General features: G+C 41.7%; 3 protein-coding genes and 1 long non-coding RNA gene across 6 annotated transcripts in view; 1 reads left to right on the top strand and 3 right to left on the bottom strand.

Moving 5' to 3' along the window:
• The window catches only part of mthfsd (methenyltetrahydrofolate synthetase domain containing), a 37,872-nt gene extending 34,638 nt beyond the window's left edge, over positions 1-3,234 (bottom strand). The window contains exons 1-7 of one of the 2 annotated variants that reach the window (XM_061276288.1): positions 3,077-3,234; positions 2,880-2,983; positions 2,575-2,688; positions 1,677-1,790; positions 1,518-1,608; positions 1,199-1,311; positions 850-975 (exon numbers count right to left, since the gene is read on the bottom strand). In XM_061276288.1, coding sequence (XP_061132272.1) covers positions 850-975; positions 1,199-1,311; positions 1,518-1,608; positions 1,677-1,790; positions 2,575-2,688; positions 2,880-2,983; positions 3,077-3,104 — 690 coding nt within the window. In that variant the 5' untranslated portion in view covers positions 3,105-3,234. Of the gene's footprint in view, positions 1-849; positions 976-1,198; positions 1,312-1,517; positions 1,609-1,676; positions 1,791-2,407; positions 2,522-2,574; positions 2,689-2,879; positions 2,984-3,076 lie in introns of both variants that reach the window. The other variant, XM_061276289.1, reaches the window with a different exon arrangement.
• Positions 3,235-4,306: 1,072 nt separating this feature from the next.
• dbndd1 (dysbindin domain containing 1) lies at positions 4,307-11,600 on the top strand. Its single transcript, XM_061277176.1, has 4 exons — positions 4,307-4,443; positions 6,409-6,585; positions 7,628-7,765; positions 10,844-11,600. The coding sequence occupies exons 1-4, from the start codon at positions 4,413-4,415 to the stop codon at positions 10,999-11,001; spliced, it is 504 nt and encodes a 167-aa protein (XP_061133160.1). The 5' UTR covers positions 4,307-4,412; the 3' UTR covers positions 11,002-11,600.
• Positions 4,437-10,940, bottom strand: LOC133153109 (uncharacterized). The gene is made up of 3 exons (XR_009714252.1): positions 10,822-10,940; positions 7,607-7,732; positions 4,437-4,815 (listed from the first exon to the last, which is right to left on the bottom strand). It is a non-coding gene; the product is annotated as an uncharacterized LOC133153109 (long non-coding RNA).
• A 375-nt stretch (positions 11,601-11,975) lies between the features above and the next one.
• LOC133153107 (AFG3-like protein 1) lies at positions 11,976-18,062 on the bottom strand. Of its 2 annotated transcripts, XM_061277174.1 has the most exons (17): positions 17,863-18,062; positions 17,404-17,494; positions 17,257-17,316; positions 17,050-17,171; positions 16,797-16,946; positions 16,627-16,701; positions 16,379-16,503; positions 16,049-16,301; positions 15,847-15,984; positions 15,430-15,583; positions 15,246-15,353; positions 14,668-14,793; positions 14,452-14,562; positions 13,601-13,716; positions 13,281-13,481; positions 12,956-13,150; positions 11,976-12,709 (listed from the first exon to the last, which is right to left on the bottom strand). In XM_061277174.1, exons 1-17 carry the CDS (start codon positions 17,980-17,982, stop codon positions 12,533-12,535), a joined length of 2,322 nt encoding a protein of 773 aa, XP_061133158.1. In that variant the 5' UTR covers positions 17,983-18,062; the 3' UTR covers positions 11,976-12,532. The 2 variants fall into 2 exon arrangements, with proteins under 2 accessions (XP_061133158.1, XP_061133159.1); XM_061277175.1 differs by lacking the exon at positions 11,976-12,709 and having other exon boundaries at positions 12,999-13,150; positions 13,255-13,481.
• Between the last annotated feature and the right edge of the window lie 141 nt (positions 18,063-18,203).

Below are 18,203 nucleotides of genomic sequence, written 5' to 3'. Positions count from 1 at the left end.
CAAAATGTTGCGATCGTGTCTAATGTGAGACGAATTCTGGAAGGGCATGCTAAATAAAAGAGGGGGGCCACAATTTTCTGTCAGTTGTACTGGGCGACGACATAAGACCTCTCGCTTGAATGTCATTCCCCTCCCTGCCTTCCTCTCAACCACCAATGCGGTTGATGCAATTCCCCAGCAGGCTTGCCAGGTGAGGCAAAGTGTACAGTGTGAAACAAGTGAGAAACATAACACAATTTTGTTTTAGGGAGGTGACATTAAAAAATGTGTTTTTAAAACTGTACACGATGAGAAACCAGTGGCTTCACTCATTTAATACTGTGGACAACATTGCCATCTACAGACGAAAAAGCGCATTTGCAGTCTTAAGTACAAAGCTGAACTGGTGGATCGCTCCCCCTGCCCTCTTGACAATCACCAACCTTTTTGTTTGGTGATTATTTTTGCTAGTTTGCTTCCATTTTTGTGCACTCTATTTTTTCCTGTTTTTAATCGGCTTATTGTTTTACAATAAGCTTTTTAACAAGATGCAGGGAAACAATAAACCTGCCAGAGAGAAGTGTTGCTCCAGAAATAAATGAGTCTCAAGACAACGTGCTACCGAGCTACATAGAGAACATTCATCCATAGCATTGAATAATAATTGCTTTGAAATTAAATTGCTCAATCTCTGGTAGCTGCTTAAAGAATTCCCATTTTAATCTGTGCTGGATATGTTTCCCTTTCGTTCATAACTATTATTGCCTAGAACTTGTGTAAATTGGTACTGCTGTTCCACTTCAATATTAGAGAAGTCTGCAGAAATTCAAATTGGCAAAAAAATGAGATTAAGGACAATTTTCACTTTACCTTAGTCCAAATGATTCCTTCGGGCTTCGGAGACAGGCAGTTTGTTTTAATGACTCTGCTTGGTGTGAGTATGTAGTCCACAGACAAATCATGTCTTTCCATGAGTTCTTCGGGAATGTCCACCACCTGAAGTGCCAAATCTGAGTTTAGAATTCATTCACATATTTTGTTCCAATTAAACAAACAGGGGCGAAGGCTTTTATGGAACTTGCATGACATTGTGTCAAATCATTAGGTACCCCTTCAGTTTCTTGTGCTTGTGATTATGGTAACTCTATAACAGGACAAAAACCATGCTTATATGACTGAACATTTACCTTTTTTTTTTTCAAGAATAAAGGAAACTAACTTGACAGTCGTGGACGACAGTGACCACCACAATGGACTCATCCACAGCTCCCATTGAGGCCATCATTGCATACTCCAAGTCAGCAAAGCCTTCTCCTTTTCCAATGCGAAAACCTGGAAAAGGCAGATGAAGACTTTAAAAGCAATTTTGCATAACCGGATACACAGCTAAATTACCCCAACAGTTTGTGCATTTGGGTCAGCCTCGCTTCCGGAAGTACATAGCAAAGCATATCGGCTTGATACTTCCTGAGGGAACCATCCTTGCTCATTTTACACTGCAATTAGAAAACACCGTAATAAATAAAATAGTTGCTCACCTTTCTCTGACACAGCCACAGAACCAACGACCACAAGGTCAACCTTGACTTTGGCATCCAGATCGATTGGCACGCTAAATTCTTTCACGCCCTTTGGGTGGGAAACGCTTCAGTTATCATGAAGTGAATGGGTGAAAATAAAACCGATGAAACTCAAACCTGAGAGGTGGAGCATATACGCAGCTGTTCTTTGCTGGCCCCCTGCGGAGGAACTATCTTGTTAAAAAGGCCAGAGCGAAGACGAGGAGTTGGCACCAATAAAGTTTTGTGTGCCTGTAAGACAAGATAAAAAATATAAAAAATAAAAAAAGAAAACGTTACATGCCACAAGGTTCAGAAAGCATTACAATGCAACAGACTATTGCTGAATTGTTATCGTAAGGAAATCTATTTGATATAATATTTGGTTTTCTTGCTGTCGGATGTTTTAAATAAGCAAATCTTCTGCTTGTTTTGTCTTCTTAGCGAAACATATTCCAAAGGAAGTTACAACAAGGGAAGAATATGACAGAATAAGAACAAACGCTCTCAGGGAATATTCCACTCAGTTGTGATATAAATGTATAACAAAAAAAAGTCAGTAGAGCTCCCTCTCTCTTTTTTGTTTTTCTACTTTAACTCAGGCTAGTGCTGTCGTAATTATTGTTGCATGAAACCTGCTCAGATGATCGGCCGCAAAATCTAAGAGAACCACAACAATCCAGTTGTGATTGATTCAATGCCCTGACAATAAAATGACCTTGAATGAATGAGAACATTGAAAGATTCAAAGGTATTATTCTAAATGTGAGCATATCTGAGGTTAACATCATAGGAATGAATGCATAATTAATGTTCGTTCCCTAAAAACCCTATGGTAGTCATTTCTGCCTCTTGGCATGTGTGTGCACCTGTAGCACTTCTAGTCGAGCCCCCTCGAGAGGTTTATCGGGATCCACCTTGACCTCAGTTGCCTGGGTAAACACTTCCAGCTCAGACACCTTAGGGCAGGCAGTGAAAGCCCCCTGGGAGGAAAACAGCAAAGTATAGTGTAGATTTCTGAAAAAGGGCAACTTACTTCCAGTGTGACAAAGCGAGCATGCTGTTGAGGTCTGTCTGGATTTATTTTGATTGTCTGGCTGGACTTGAATTCCTGCAGGACTGTGAGCCTGTCGCATGCTTGAACCGCACCCTGGCCAGTAAATACAAAGACGGGACAAATACGCTGCTGAGTTGATCAGATGCAAAAGGTGTCATTAGCAAAAAAAAAAAACTATATGATACAATTCGGTAGCCAATCCAGCAGGAAATGGCAATACGTTTACGAGCAACGTGTTGGTTCTTAAACCCATAACGTGGATTTGGTTTTAATTTTCAGCTTGCCTTAAAATTCGGGATTCTGTGGTGAACGGGCCTGGGGAAGTTAGCCAGGTTTTTGTCTTCGATGTAGTCCCAAATCCTTTGACGAATATCCCATTTTGTTGCTCCTGGCGAGAAAACCGAAGTAGCGGACTACATAGCAGCATTTGCTAACAGATTACGACAGCGATGCGTCGAGTTTCATTTTACATTGAACCTACCTGGGTTGATTTTTATGAGAGGTTCCATGATGTTATGTGCTGCAGAAAATGGATCCTTTTGACTTTTGGTTTAAGTAAGCGCTTACTCGTGAGATCTGCAAGTAAAGTAAAAAGACGGCAACAGCTGCTGGAAAATGTTTATGCTCACTACGGCGACACGGGAGGGTCAAACAACCAAAGGCGAAAATCGTCACAGTGGCCTAACTAATAATAATAAAGTTCACAATCATGGTGTTTAATAGAGGCATTATAGCGCACATGTGAGGTCAGACATCATAGTGAATGTAGTTGCGTGCACTTTAAGAAGATTGTGGATAGTAAAAATAAATGTTTGCTTTCGTTACTCTACCAAATGACGAAATACTGCAATACTGCTGGTAATATACAAGTTAGATTTAAATTGGCGTTGCCGCAAAAACACTTCACCAATTTAACGCATTAAGTCAAACAAATGAGCATCAAAATCATAACCCACCACGAATGGTCATTTTTAGGCGACAACCTGCAAGTTGACGTTTTGGACACTAGAGGGAAACCTACACCAATAATTTCCCTCGGAGCTTTATTTGTTCGACGAAGGTGTGGCATTGAGGCGCTACGTCAAATTATAAAGGGCAGTGTGTTATGTATTCACATATTCACCCTAGAATGATAAAACATGTTTCAATTTAAATCATTGAAAGCAAATAACTGATGATTGTCACTAGCCAGGTTTGTTATTTATATCCCACGCTTCTGCCACGTGTAGCAACTTCAATATTCATATTTGACATAGCTGCGATTGCATTTTTTTGTCTCACGTGAAACTATGTGTATCCCTCTTACAAGCACATTCATAGTCATCCATACACCGGGCCCCTCCCTGACCCCCCCAAGCCTCCCTCTCCCTGTCTGGGCAGGGAGCCAAGCTGCACCCTCCCTGCCCCTTTCTCTGGATCTCAGTGGATTCTATACATGTCAAGCACAGCCTCACAATGCCGTGCGTATAAATCCGTGCATTTAGGAATTTGCAGCGATGGGGCAGTTCCCGGACCCCCACTTCTTCTCTCTGCGGTGGACCCATTGTCTGGGGCTCTGATCGGGCCGAGAGTCCAGCTACACCTGTTTGGGAAATCTGGAAACATAATACCAAAATAAAGAGACGGGTCTACAGGGAGCTGTGATTTTGCTTGGGTTAAAACCACCCACCCTCTGCTCCCTCTCCCTTGCCCCCCTCTCCCTCTCTCACACACACACACACACACACAGTGACTTGCCTCTCCCTTCCCTCCCTGCTTATCTCCTCTGCTGTCGGATGCTGGCGTGGTGAACAACAGGACTCACTTGGTTGAGCCGCATGGAGGCACAGGGAGGGGCTCACAGCCCAGGTAAGAACGCAATTCTGCTTCTTCTTTACATTGAATTGAGTGCTTTTGTGTCCATTTTGAACATACAACCGGTAAATGGCACATGCTTGCCTCCCCTTTTCAAGAGTTAGTTCACATGTAGGGCAGCAGCGGGCCAACACATGTGATCATTGTCTTCATCGTGCCATGGAGGTTCCACTGAAGTTGCATGCTCATTGCAGAATTAGAGGGCCTCTTTCACGCTTACTCACCGTAGGTCAGCCATGCAGAAAGTGTACTGATGAGAGACAAATTGCTGCACAATAGTGGATGCATTGTGTGAAGGCCATCCGGGGAAGCCCGTTGTGGGGAAGCCTCACAATACTCCCCTCGTTCTGCATTGCATTGTCGATTCTGTGGAAAATATAGTCGCCTCAACTTTCATGCTAAGACAATTTGGAGGTCATCGTACTGAATCGCGCAGAGGATCTAAAAAGTCTACACAGCCCTGTTGAAATACTAAGGTTTGGTCATGCAAAACAATTGGACCGCAAGATAAATCATTTCAAAACATGTTCTGCAAATAATATGGCCTATAACCCGTACACCACAAAAGTGAACAAAGTAATTAAAATAAAAATTTATTGGAGAACGTAAGTAAAAGCAAAAAAATGGAATAATGTGTGCTAGCTTCAACTCCCAAGTTTTTATTACGTAAAAGTCTCAAAATGCTTTTTGACTTTTGACTATATTTGCATGAAACAAGTCTGATTTGTTTTGTCAGCATAAAACTGAAATCAGCTAGCCAAGATATTCCTCTACTTAATATTGCATTCTTGTTGGCACTTGATAATGAAATGTTCATTTATGTAGATTAAATTCAATATTAAAAAATATCGATCCATCCAAGAGCAAATCCCAAGTAGCTCCACCGTGACAGCAGTGGGGCACACAGCAACTGTTAACTTACAGACCAATCGGTCCGATTTGCAGTCAAGTATGTGACTCACCTTTCAGTACGAAAGAGTGCAGTTTTTATTATAATGCTCAAGCGTACCTCATGAATGATGAGTGATGGTTTTGAATCCGTTTATTACATAAATTAACTAGAGCATATTAACTGTGAGACATATATTGATTTGCTGTGCGGAGACACTTTGCTCAGGTTTTGGCAAGAATACAGCATATCATTCTCGTTGCCTTCCTCATTTTCTCATCCCTCACCATCTGTCAGTCTGAATCACACACAAAAAACTGTCCTGACAGCAAAGCCTCACAAGCTGCTTTCCTCTATCTTGAGAAGCAGATACAGCAGGTGGTGTGATGTCAGCTTCCTACACAATTATGCATATACGTAATGTCTTTCTTGCAAATTCCCGACATGCATTTAATCTCAATATACTCTATAACCTACTATGGTGTTAATCAGAGCGCTAAGTATTTGTTGAAGTGCCGCTTTATCCAAAAGAATCCGAGAGCCACTGCCCTAAATACTTGACAGGTAGAGCTTGGGAACATACTATCTTTTGGCCCTGAAAAGGTACAAATATTTACCCTGGACAATTTCGATTAGCCTTGGTGTACAAAGCGTACACAAGTAGGTTATTGCAGTAATTTGACACCGACCATGACACTAAAGAGTCAGGCACTACCAGAAAAACAAAAACAAAAATCACGTTACGAGTATCCTACTCCGCCAACACTGGGCTGAAAAAGCTGTACTGACCCTAAAAGCAGCCATGAGAGCTTTGAGTTTGGATAGTGAAATCTCCATTCTCAATAGCAAAACAAAGCTCTTCAGTTGTTCACTTTTCATTGTGATGATTTAATTGATGGAATTGTGCTGAGTCATGAGTTATGATGCACAGTGCAAAAATTGAACCCTATTATTGCTCTATTAGGGAATTGATTGAATAACAACATACAAATCACCTGACAAATCCGTTAAAGTGCATTCCCAAGCCACATTAAAAACGTGACCCACTCCCCCTGCTTGTCCCCCATTAGAGCCCAGTAAAGGTACAAAGAAGCTGCTAAAGCCCTCCAGCTCAGGCAACCTCTCTCAGGAGCACTTCCAGCAGCACACTGTAGGCGAGGAGGAGGAGGAGGAGGAAGAGGAGGAAGAAGAGGAGGGCGGCTGGAGAGGACACACCGCCAGCCTGCTGCACATCTCGGAGAAGAGACGTAAGCAGAGACATATTTTGAATATTTACAAGAACCATCACTAAGGTGCATCCCTGCTATAATACAGATTTAAAACCTATTTCGAAGCCATAAAGTAACCATTCATCAAACGGTCCTTAAAAGCCTTTTCATGATTACAGCCCTGTTTAAGTATTCCGGTCCCGCATTCTTGAAGATGGCTGCAGTACAGGCCAAAATGCTGAAGGGGCCTCATTGTGCATCAGTGCAACACCGCACTGAATACTGGGGCAACATGTGACAAGGCAGCTTTTATCTGCTTCACCAACAAAAGCATTTTTCACTGTGACAGCTCATCCTGAGGCTAATGCCTGTGACCCACTGGCCTTGCCACCTGGCAGCACAACTCACCGTGCGTGCGTAATTCAAACGGAACCAAAACTTTACTTGTGCCGCGCTCATGAACTTGAAAATAATTGTTTTCCAGAATTAATAGCGCATTGATAATTGAATATAATGTGGGATTAAAGGCACACTGGCGATACTGGAGTGGAAACGTGTGAAACGTGTAGAGTGGGCACACATCCATTTGACTGAAGGCTACTTCAGTTTTACATCATCTATTTGTGGGCTAATGTATGTCAGTTCGCACATACACACACGGACACACAAAGAGGTTGTTTTTCCGTCTGGAAGAAAAAGCCATGTCATAAATTATTTAAGGGGAAGAGGGGAGAGAGAGAAAGATGGGAAGGCTAAGAAAAAAAAAAAAAGACAACCAAGCGCTGCACAAAAGAAGGCGGCTGAGAAAAAAATGATTGCAGTTCCATTATTTTCATCATTGACTCCTTTGGTTTCTCCGGCATTCCTCTCCCTTTCATTTTTGTTTCATCTCCACACGTTATCTTCCTCGTTGTTGCCGTCACTACTTTACATTCTCAAGTCTGGGCTGAAAAGCTCTGGACTGATCAAAGCTCAGCATTGCAATATTGTATCTGCTCTCAAAGTCCATTACGAGAGTTAAGATTGGAACGACACCAGTTTTAAAAAATGTGCTGTTTACCTTTTCTTTGTCATTCTCTAGAACCCCTGAGCAGCGTGTCCTCTTTGGAAGTCCATTTTGATCTCCTAGATCTGACCGAGCTGACCGACATGTCGGACCAGGAGCTGGCTGAAGTCTTTGTTGACTCTGATGAAGAGAACCACAATGAATGTCCGCCAGGTGGGATGCACACAAAGGAACAACCAACATGGCTGATCCAACATTGCAGTGTGACAATTTATTGGTTGTCTCATCATTCTAAGCGAGAAATATTTTTCATTACAAAGTTAGGGGCTAGCAGCAACAAAGGACAAAATAACATGAATGGGAATTTTTGACATTGAGAGGCACACAGAAGGAAGTATATGTCATTTTCATATACCGTTTTTTTCCGTGTATAGTGCGCAAAATTTTACTAATTTATTGTCCTAAAATCCGGGGTGCGCATTATACATGGGTACAAAAAAAAAAAAAAAAAAAAAAAATTTTATTTTTTTATTTTTTTATTTTTTTAAGTCCCAATAATCGTCACACACGCAGGGAGGCAATGGGTCCCATTTTTATAGTCTTTGGTATGGTCTTAACTAGGCTGGATGTAATTTTTTTTGTTGGCGTTGATTTCTCCGACTGCCCGTAAACGCACCACCGCGCTTCGTGCGCGCACGGGACAGCAAACGAGCAGGTGATCGAGCAAGCGTCTGATACGAGAGCATTGCGGTCGCATGGAGCGTGTTTGAAGTGAACAGCAGAGAAGAAAGGCAAAGTGTTGTGAAATAAAATGCACAGAACGGATGCGCAAGACACGTCAGCTATATAAAGAGCGAGAGTTGTTTTCTTCCTATTAGTTTCAATTCACAGTTTAATTAGCAGTTTCAATCAGCAAATAACAAAATGCGTATTACAGGTAAAATTTTATTTCACAACACTTTGCCTTGTTCCTTTGGTCTCTGCTGTTCATCCTAAAACACAAAGGCGCTCTTTAAGCAATGCGACAGTGAGCGCCCGGCGCGCTGCGGTTGCGCGACCGCACCAAATTAAGCTCCCTGCGCAGTGCGCACTGAGGTCCACTTAAATTTTAGAAAGTACATCAGGACTTTAAAAATATCTTCTAAATTTCAGCGACGGCTCTGTCACAATAATCGGCCAGCCCGGTGCAGTTGGGCGGTCGGCGGCGCGCTACGGTTGAGCGTTCTCTCGCACGCTCTCTCTCTCGCTCTCTCTCGCTCTCGCACACACGCAAACCGGATATCATACGGAGGCCGCCATTACAGATGCGCAGAACGGATGAGCAAGACACGTCAGCTATATAAAGAGCGAGAGTTCAGTTCTCTACCTAAATCCGTATTACAGGTAATATTTTATTTCACAACACTTTGCCTTGTTCCTTTCTTCTCTGCTGTTCACTTCAAACACGCTCCATGCGCACGGAGCGCGGTGGTGCGTTTATGGGCAGTCGGAGAAATCAACGCCAACAAAAAAAATTACATCCAGCCTAGTTAAGACTATACCAAAGACTATAAAAATGGGACCCATTGCCTCCCTGCGTGTGTGATGATCATTGGGACTTAAAAAAAAAAAAAAAAAAAAAAAAAAAAAATTTTTTTTAAAAAAAATTCATAAAAATTCGGTGCGTATTATACATGGGTACAAGCTTTTTTCCAGCATCAGCATGCCATTTTTAGGGGTGCGTACTATACATGGGGGCGCACTATACACGGAAAAAAACGGTACTCAGATATTCCTCACCACATGAACTGATGAAATGCTTGGAATATTTTAAAGACTGAATAAACATGAGGACACACCCCAGCTCAAGGACTCCTTGAAACCAGTCAAGTACAATCTTCTCTTTAATATTTATTAATTCAATGCAATGGGTGTATTTTATTCATCAGTGAAATAAGTAGGAATTTTAAAGAAGAGAAGAGGGAAACATTCCTTTTGGCTTCATGCATGTATGCCTGATGGGAAAAGGTGCATGAGATTCCACTCTGCTTGTGCTTCACAGCAGCGGGTGTGTGAAAACACCACCCACATTCTTCTAAAGGAGGCAAAAATGTCCTATGTTTTATTCATGACCCGGATGTCTCATCTTGCATGCGGACGGTGAACTCACCCAGGAGCCTTTCATTACCACCACTCAAGCATTTTTAAGTAAAATTAGGAAGTCAAATTTTTCATTAGCATTGAAAAAATATTGCTGAGCTATGGAAGATTGATATTGTATGGCAGTACTGCCATCGAGAGGACTGGAGTAGAATTGGTGACTGTGGCTTCCAAAACCTCAGCAAAGTATGTGCGTTTGCATCATTCTTAACAAAATCAATTGAGTTTTGTGGGTTAGTTCAGAGTTGTTGAAAAAGGTTTTGAAAAGGTTTAACTAGGCCTCAATTTCATGTCACACAAAAAAAAATGGCATTTAAACAAGGGTGTGTAGACTTTTTATATCCACATTTAGTGCCTCAAATCCTTTTGCTACAAACCAGTTCGAATTTCAGATATGAAGCTATAATTAAAGCACAATACTTGTTTTGTTGATGCAAACTGGCATAATTTGTCTGATTCCATGAGTTCATGGCAACCTCAAAACAAGCGACCGGTAAAAATAGATCAGCACTGTGCAAATGTTGCCGCCTTATCAAAAGCCTGTGACATTCCGACTTTTGATGTATCATTTGTCTTTGTGTTCCCGAGTGTCACACACACACATATGAACAGCAGACTGTGCCTTGCAGGTCACTGTGCTTCTGCAGGCCACTGTGCCTCTAATTAACATCCTGTGGAGAAGCCATTAATCCTAGGTCAATACTCATCCATCAACACCCTCCTTACCCTGCATGTGTCGAATGGGTGAGGATATTGCTGTGGCTCAGGGGAAATTTATAAACCAGCAGTGAGAATGCTGTCCACCTAGGAGAGCCATCAGAAATACTCCAATGGGCCGGGAGGCTGTGACGCACTCTCGTTTTAATTGTTAGTTTCTCCCAAGGTATCACATTGACACCTGGTGGCGAGAAAGAGGAATGGCATAGATCTGGATTACCGCTACCATACACACTAATGAATCTCCTGAAAGGCTCTCAGATGCACTATTAAGATGAACTCACAGTATGCTCTTATATTCACCTCTAAAATACTGAAAGGTTCTCTCACATGACAAAAACAATATCTGACACTCTCATACACACTTAGTGAATTGTTCTGACTCATTACGGAGACAGTAAATAAGTACCAACCCGTCATTTGTTTGTGTGTCAGGTTCCCAGCAGGCAGTTCTGGGAAAAGGCGGCTACATGCGCTCTCCCTCATGGACACGCTGCAGCAAGGTGGAGTTCCCACGAGAAAGGAAACACCACAGCGACTCGGACACCACCGTGGAGCCCTTAATGAAACTGGAGAGGCCGAAACAACCTTGACCCGGTCGGTGTCTGACCTGGCGGGAAATGAAGATCCGAGTGGACAGCCTGAGTACCACTGGGCCACTGAGTGTTTTGTTGTGGTGCTGATGAACAGATGAGTTCATGTTGAACTCAGGACACTTAGTGTTCTAAAAAAAATCAGTGCACACACATACACTTCTTCTCTCTCGTCTCGTTTCACTCGGAAGGATTGAAGACAGGGTAGTAACAGAAGCGACTTAATGCCAGGACATGAGCCAAGGAAGTGTGTGATGTGTTGTAATGATGACAATTGCCTAAAACATACTTCATTAGGATCTTTTTCATGAAGTCATAATTTTCTTCATTTTTCAAAGTGATGACTATCTTCTCATTTACATTGGTCCGCCAAAGTCAAGTCAAAGTGGTCAGAAGGATTGAAATGTTGAGTTAATGTGAATTTGCATGAATGCCAAACACGTAATGAAGTGCCAACACTTGTTTGACGCAACAAGCAAAAGTGACAGCCCAGTTACTTGATTAGTTTTTAATCAATAACTTGTCTATCCCTGGACCAATGATCATCCAGGATGATGTGAGTGACTGCGGGAGGGTAAATTAAACATCTTGAAAACTGGGCTTTGGTGTATGTGTTTTTTTTTTTTTTTTAAATGATTTTAGAACTCTGACCTATTATTCATTTGGTTTTTCTATTTAAATTTGCAGGAGAGGCAAGAATCCACTATGACTAACTTATGACAAACAGATCAGAAAAAGCCCAGATAATGTGAAAATAAAATATTCTAAATTTGGCAGCGAAAGAGCTAAATTGGATTGATTAAAAAAAAAATCTAAAAATATAATACAATTGGCAGCAAAAGAGCTAAATTTGATTGATTTCAAAAAAATAAAACCCATTCATATCACCTGGTATAGAGGTCAGCAGCATACGTCATGGAAAAAAAAAGAAGAAACTTTTCAGCAGTACACTGGCATCTGAAAAAAACTTCAGATTGAGAAACATAATCATTTAATCTGAAAATATTTTTTAAACATTGATTCATTGGTAATACTGTCAACCAGTGCTACATTGTACCTTACCAATTTAGCCGAGAGTTGTGGTCAATTTATGTTCTGTTATTCAGTAACATGTTTGTTTGCCTATTCCAATAACACTTCAACTTCCATCACTTCAAAATGCGCTTGCAATATGCTCTTCAATTTTTCATGTAGTAAAATTCAGCGCTTCATCAGTGCACAATATCTGATCTGTGAATTGATGAATATTCTTATATAGCTTATAAAATGACACTTAAAATGATATGCAAACACGATCTAATAGAGTTGATGATTATATCTTATTTAGTGCACTTGGTGAACAACAACAACAATAGAAGATATTTGGCTACAATTAGTCTTGAAATCCCACCTTGGATTTCAGTGACTTCAATAAATCAATTGCATATGACATAATTGCCAAGAAAGGTCACCTGAAATCAGATGGTCATCTTCCTTGACCCTGCATTATATCAACAGCGGATTGGTTTTGTTCCTTCGGCGAGTGTTTTTGTCACGTGTTTCTATTCCAGTTCTTCAGGCCCTCTGGTAGGGAGGTCTCCTCCTCCAGGTCCCCGAGTTCCTCTACAAACTCCTCATACGTGGATTTTTCTTGAAAAGGACGCGGCCCCAGCAGCTCCACCATGTCGGCCTTCTCCAGAATCTCTCTTTCCAGGAGATGTTTTGCCACCTGTGAGCCAAATTATTCACTCAATCCGTGATATGCGGAAGGTCAAGTGACCAAACCTGCAAGACAGGCTAGTAAACTTCTTGTTCATGCTCATGCTGATATCCTGCTTTGAAAAAGATAATCTTCATTTAATCACCAGTAATTGATTAATTTATTTCCCAAATTATTCCTACACAAATAAATATTTGGAGGACTACTTTTTGTCTACTCTACGCACCTCGTCCTCGATTGTTCTAGAATTCTCACCTTGTCCACCATTTCTTTTTTCTCCTTGACAAGCTGCAGCGTTCGCTGGAAGGCGGAGTCGATGAGCAGACGGACCTCCTCGTCGATGAGTTGGGCTGTGAGCTCGCCGAAGGGCTTCTCGGTCAGCACGTGACCCTGCTGTGGGAGCTCAAAAGACACCTGACCCACCGCCTTGCTCATTCCAAACTGTACCACCTGAAGAATTAGGACAAGGTGCCCGATTAACGGAGGCAGTCCTGAGTTCGTGTGGAGAGATGTCATTGTGTGCTTTAACTCCGGAAACTAATGTGAGGTTTTACATTTTGATTGTACGTAGCTGCATCACCTGCGCGTAGGCTGACTGCGTGACCTTCCGAAGGTCATCGTGCGCCCCCGTGGTGATCCGACGAAAGAAAACTTGTTCGGCCACTCGACCGCCGAGCATCATGCACATTCTATCAAAGAGCTGCTCTTGTGTGAAGAGGTGCTGCTCCTTGGGGAGATACTGAGCGTAGCCCAACCCCTTACCTCTAGGAACAATAGATACCTGTGAGAAGACAAGACTCAATGAAGTGATTATCTGACAGTGACAGACAAGACAGGAAAACCATCATATGACATATTCTCAAGACAGAACTATAATAAGAGAGACACCAAGTGGTTCACCTTCAATAGCGGGTCAGCATGTTCTAAAAACCAGCCAGTGACAGCGTGCCCAGCCTCATGATAGGCCACAGTGGTTCGCTCTGGAAGCTGCAGTACCTGAGACTTTTTCTCCAGACCTGACAGCCAAACACATTTCCTTGATTAGAATGGCGTTCAGTATATAGTAGACATTTCACCACAGATGATTATTGAGCTGAAATGATGATGGGTTTGTTTGGTTGAATGTTAAGCCATTTTATTTATTGGGTAAAATGACTACTCTGGGTGGGTGGTTCAATGTTTACCCTATGGAGGCAATGTACAGCTTTTTTTTTTTTTTTAATAAAATGTGCAGCTTAATTACCTATTAGACAGGGCTCAGGCGCCATCTTGTGGTATGCTACGGTATTTTACAAAGCACCTAAAAACCAAGAACACGTGAGTTGCGGGTTATGGAGGACCAAAAGTGCCAAAATAAAATAAAATAAATAAATACACCATGACATGTTTAATTAAACTGTCATGGAGTAATTACATGTTTAATTCATTATTAAATATGGAATTAAGCAATTAAAAAAATGTGCCATTAAATAATTAAATGCACCATTAAATAAATGTCTCATTTATTAATTAAATGTGGAATTAAATAAATCAATGTGTTGGGAAATTTGACATTACTTAACTTTTCAGTGACTATAGGGAAATATAGTCATTAACAAACTATCGAAGAGCATCTTTGTCGCCATTATAGATTCATATTTTCTTGTGAAAAAAAACGTTGGACTCGATTACTGGGTTTTTCATTGATTTCAAAGACGATATGAGAGATATATATAGTCATATATAGTATATAGTGTATATAGTCAACTCACCTCCAATGACCCTTTCAACCGCCTGTTCAAAGTGCATTGTGCTTATATGTTGGTTTAAATGGCGTGCTGCTATCAATGCAGCCTCGTTACAAACAATGGCGATGTCAGCTCCTAAGATACACAAAGAATCATCACATTGATACCATTAAACAACATCGATTCCTATTTCTAATTACAGTGTGTGGGTGTCTACACCCGAGACTAATAACATCTCACCTGTAAATCCTGGAGTTAGTGCAGCTAACTTTCTGGCTAAAGCCTCAACTTGTATACTTGGGGCCAACTTTAAAGGTCTCAGGTGCACCTTAAAGATGGAAGCTCTGCCTTTAATATCTGGTGGGCCTGGAGAGAAATTACAACAGTGAAAAATAGCAGCAGTTCATCTCCAAGAAGCACAAGCACCGGGAGATCTATGAAAAACCCTTTGCCAAGACTTGAAATATAGCAAGATGACAAGGCCTACACTTATATTTTCATGTACATTTACTTTCCATGGGTCTAATCCCACCTTTCTCCCATTCAACCTGCTTGTCTTTGTCAGAGTAGCGGCCTGCCCACCTCAGTGTGACATGCATACCATAAATTAGATTTTAAGATGGGCTTCCAAAGATCAAGAACATGCTCAGTGCAAAGATAAAAGATAACAGTAGGCTGCAAGACAGTCACCTTACATTAGTGAACAGACCTGAAGAAGGGAGCAGGCAAATCTAATAGACTGCTGAAAAAACAATTTAACAATGCTATAATGTGCAGCTTATAATATAATTGATTATAGGCAGCAGACTATAACGTACCAATGTGAATGTGTCGATCAAAACGTCCCGGCCTCATCAGAGCCGGATCCAGGATATCAGCTCGATTGGTCCCGGCCAAAACAATCACATTGGAGCTGCTCTTGAATCCTGAAATGGAGCAAAAACAAATTAAACACAAATGTCGCAAGAGTTCACGAGATGGCAAAGATAACAATCTGCTTACCATCCATTTCCACAAGCAACTGATTGAGTGTGTTTTCTTGTTCACTGTGGTCCCCAAAGTTTCCCCGGCCCCGCTTTCTTCCAACCGCATCAATCTCATCAATAAAAAGGATGCAGGGGGCATTTTTTCGCGCCATGGCAAACATGTCCCGGATCTGACATGGAATGAAACAAAGTGTTTGTTTGAGGGTTTCTGGATTCATCACAACAACAATTTAATTGCATTATGCATGACGTACATAGCAGAGAATAGGATGTTTGTACCCAGCTTGTGAAAAACAATACGGCAAACAGTTCTGTAGTGGAGTAAACCATTTTTGCTTCTGAATTATCAACGGTGACACCAATGTCCGACATGATAATTGTGAACAAGTGTTTGCTTAAAACTAAAGCATGTAAACATCAAAATGGGACAAACCCTGGCAGCGCCCACTCCAACAAACATTTCCTGGAACTCCGAGCCACTGACAGTGATGAAAGGAACATGAGCTTCTCCTGCGGTGGCCTTAGCTAGCAAGGTCTTCCCTGTTCCGGGCGGACCTGACAATATTGCACCCTGTGACAAGAAACGAGATTTGATCACATCTTATGACGCCCAATTATACATTCCGACTGCGTACTTTAGGGATCTTGGCTCCGAGTTCCTGGTACTGCCGAGGGTTCTTCAGGAAGTTGACAAACTCCAAAATCTCCAGTTTGGCTTCCTCGCAGCCTGCGACATCCTCGAAGCGAACGCCAACATCGCCTTTGATTAGTTTGGCTTTGGACTGTCCCATGCTGAAGAGGTTTGCTCTTCCTCTACCCCCGCGAGGTCTTGCCAGCAGCAAGAAGCTGACCAGGACTAAGGTTGGGAGAACACTATACAAGAGCGTCCTATGAATGGGCAAATCAGACTTTGATGTAAGCAGGCTCAATGAGAGATCTGGAGATCATGGGATCGGAATTCTTACCCGTCACTCTCACTGGTATATAAGACAGGTATTTTACACGTGGAATCTACACCCAGTTCCTCTTGAGCTACTTCCAGGTTATGCTCAAATGAGTCCACACTGCCAATATTGAACCACAGATAACTCTGAAACAAAAATGTCAACTATTATAAAAGTGGAAAGCTTATGAGCACTGAACATGTATTTTTCTTTCTCAGTCTTTGTTTGTAAAACATTTCAGAAATTACACATTCATTGTTACTACCAACCACATCTGATGTGTTAACACCACGGGCGGGAATGACTTTGACATATTGTTTATTGACAACTTCCAGGTGATCAACCTGTGGAGAAAGCACAAGAAGTGCAGTCGAGTGTGACATTTGTTCTTGCAAATGGAAGTGTTGACAATAGGAGAAAAGAAATCTGCATCTCTTACTAAGCCTTTCCTCAAGTAGTGATGCACAAAGTCCTTCCAGGAGATCTGAAAGCCGGTCTCGCGGAAGTAAAAGTAGAAAAATGCAGAGGCCATGCCAGCTGCACCAATTGCGAAGTTCCGTACGGCTTTTTTGTCCATTGGAAAACGTTCCTGGTCGATAAAGACGTGAAAATATTTTGGACATGTGGGCATTTGACCAGTGCTGTATTTTAAAGTGATTTACATATTTGAAGTTGTGAATCTTCATCTGCACCTGAAAACGTTCCCACCAATCTGATTCTTCGTCCTTTTTTTCACCTCTTTGTCCTTCATCACTTACTTTTTTTATTTCTCTTTGCTGCTTCCTACAAGATTGTTGGTCTTTGCTTTTAGCATCTAGAGGTCAAAGAAACAGAAAACTGGTCACACAAGGAGGAAGAACAGAAGCAACAAAGCCTATTTTCCTTCAAACCTTCCTCACCCTCAGATGACGTGTTGGCGCCAGCGGCCTCTTCGCTCTTTGGGAAGAACTTTTCAAACCCTGAACAAATTGCAAGAATACAAAATCAGCGGAAAAGCCTCACCTGACCCCAAAATGCTTTGTCTATCCCATGTATTGTGAAAACACCTCTGGGTGGTTTGCCTGAGTTGAGTAAACGGACAAACAGGAATTTGTTTTGGTGAAGTCCAGCACATTTCCTTTGGATCAGTGATGACTTCTGCAATAAATAAAGACATGTTAAATTGTTCTCGAAGAATAAATGGTACAGTTATGTTTTCTTATGTGTTTATAAAAAGTTTAACTTTCTTAATTTCTATACATTGTATTGCAGATAAAATTGGATTAATAATAACAATTATTATTATTACAGTATCATTCCATAAGACAATTGAGTTCTAGGTAGCCACGCCCCCTTCTTTGCAATATAAAACTTGGCTCAACCTTTTTGGTGCACACACATAACTAACTTTGGAAGGAGAACGTAGTTTGCAACTAACAAATGTCAAATTGATGAGCGAGTATTGCTGAGTGGAAGTAAACAAAGGAAGTTCCCACTCCAATAGTGTAAATAAACAATGAACATACCAGAGCGAGACCTTCACCATCGCGAAAAGTTGCAGAAATGGACGTGAAGTCACGACCCCACGGCCGAACTGACCGTACCCGATTCTGAAATCGGGTGACAGTGACAGCGAGAAGCCCCATGCTGTCTGCACCTTTGTCTGGGCTTCAATGCGCACTGTCAAAACAGCACGTACACGAAGCATCTGCTGCGCTGGGCGACAAATGAGAAGACGGAGCGCGTTTACGAAATCGCGCGAGATTTGGTTACAGATTTGAGACAGGGTATTTGCATCCCCCTCACCACAAATATTCCACTCGGGGTCAACACAAAACATCTGAAAATCCGTTTTTCTATTCTAAAA

This window comes from Syngnathus typhle, linkage group LG4 (genome assembly GCF_033458585.1).
Source record: "Syngnathus typhle isolate RoL2023-S1 ecotype Sweden linkage group LG4, RoL_Styp_1.0, whole genome shotgun sequence".
In the NCBI taxonomy this organism is placed as follows: domain Eukaryota; kingdom Metazoa; phylum Chordata; class Actinopteri; order Syngnathiformes; family Syngnathidae; genus Syngnathus; species Syngnathus typhle.
Note: the sequence above shows the minus strand (reverse complement) of the source record. Positions and strands in the feature narration are given on the sequence as shown.

Excerpts from the sequence above, each read along its gene's own strand:
- dbndd1 (XM_061277176.1), top strand. The coding sequence starts at position 4,413 with ATGGAGGCACAGGGAGGGGCTCACAGCCCAG. Across the intron at positions 4,444-6,408 it reads GGGAGGGGCTCACAGCCCAG|AGCCCAGTAAAGGTACAAAG; the intron begins GTAAGAACGCAA and ends GTCCCCCATTAG. Across the intron at positions 6,586-7,627 it reads GCACATCTCGGAGAAGAGAC|AACCCCTGAGCAGCGTGTCC; the intron begins GTAAGCAGAGAC and ends GTCATTCTCTAG.
- LOC133153107 (XM_061277174.1), bottom strand. The coding sequence starts at position 17,982 with ATGGGGCTTCTCGCTGTCACTGTCACCCGATTTCAGAATCGGGTACGG. Across the intron at positions 16,302-16,378 it reads TATACCAGTGAGAGTGACGG|GACGCTCTTGTATAGTGTTC; the intron begins GTAAGAATTCCG and ends GCCCATTCATAG. Across the intron at positions 12,710-12,955 it reads AAAAAGAAATGGTGGACAAG|GTGGCAAAACATCTCCTGGA; the intron begins GTGAGAATTCTA and ends TTTGGCTCACAG.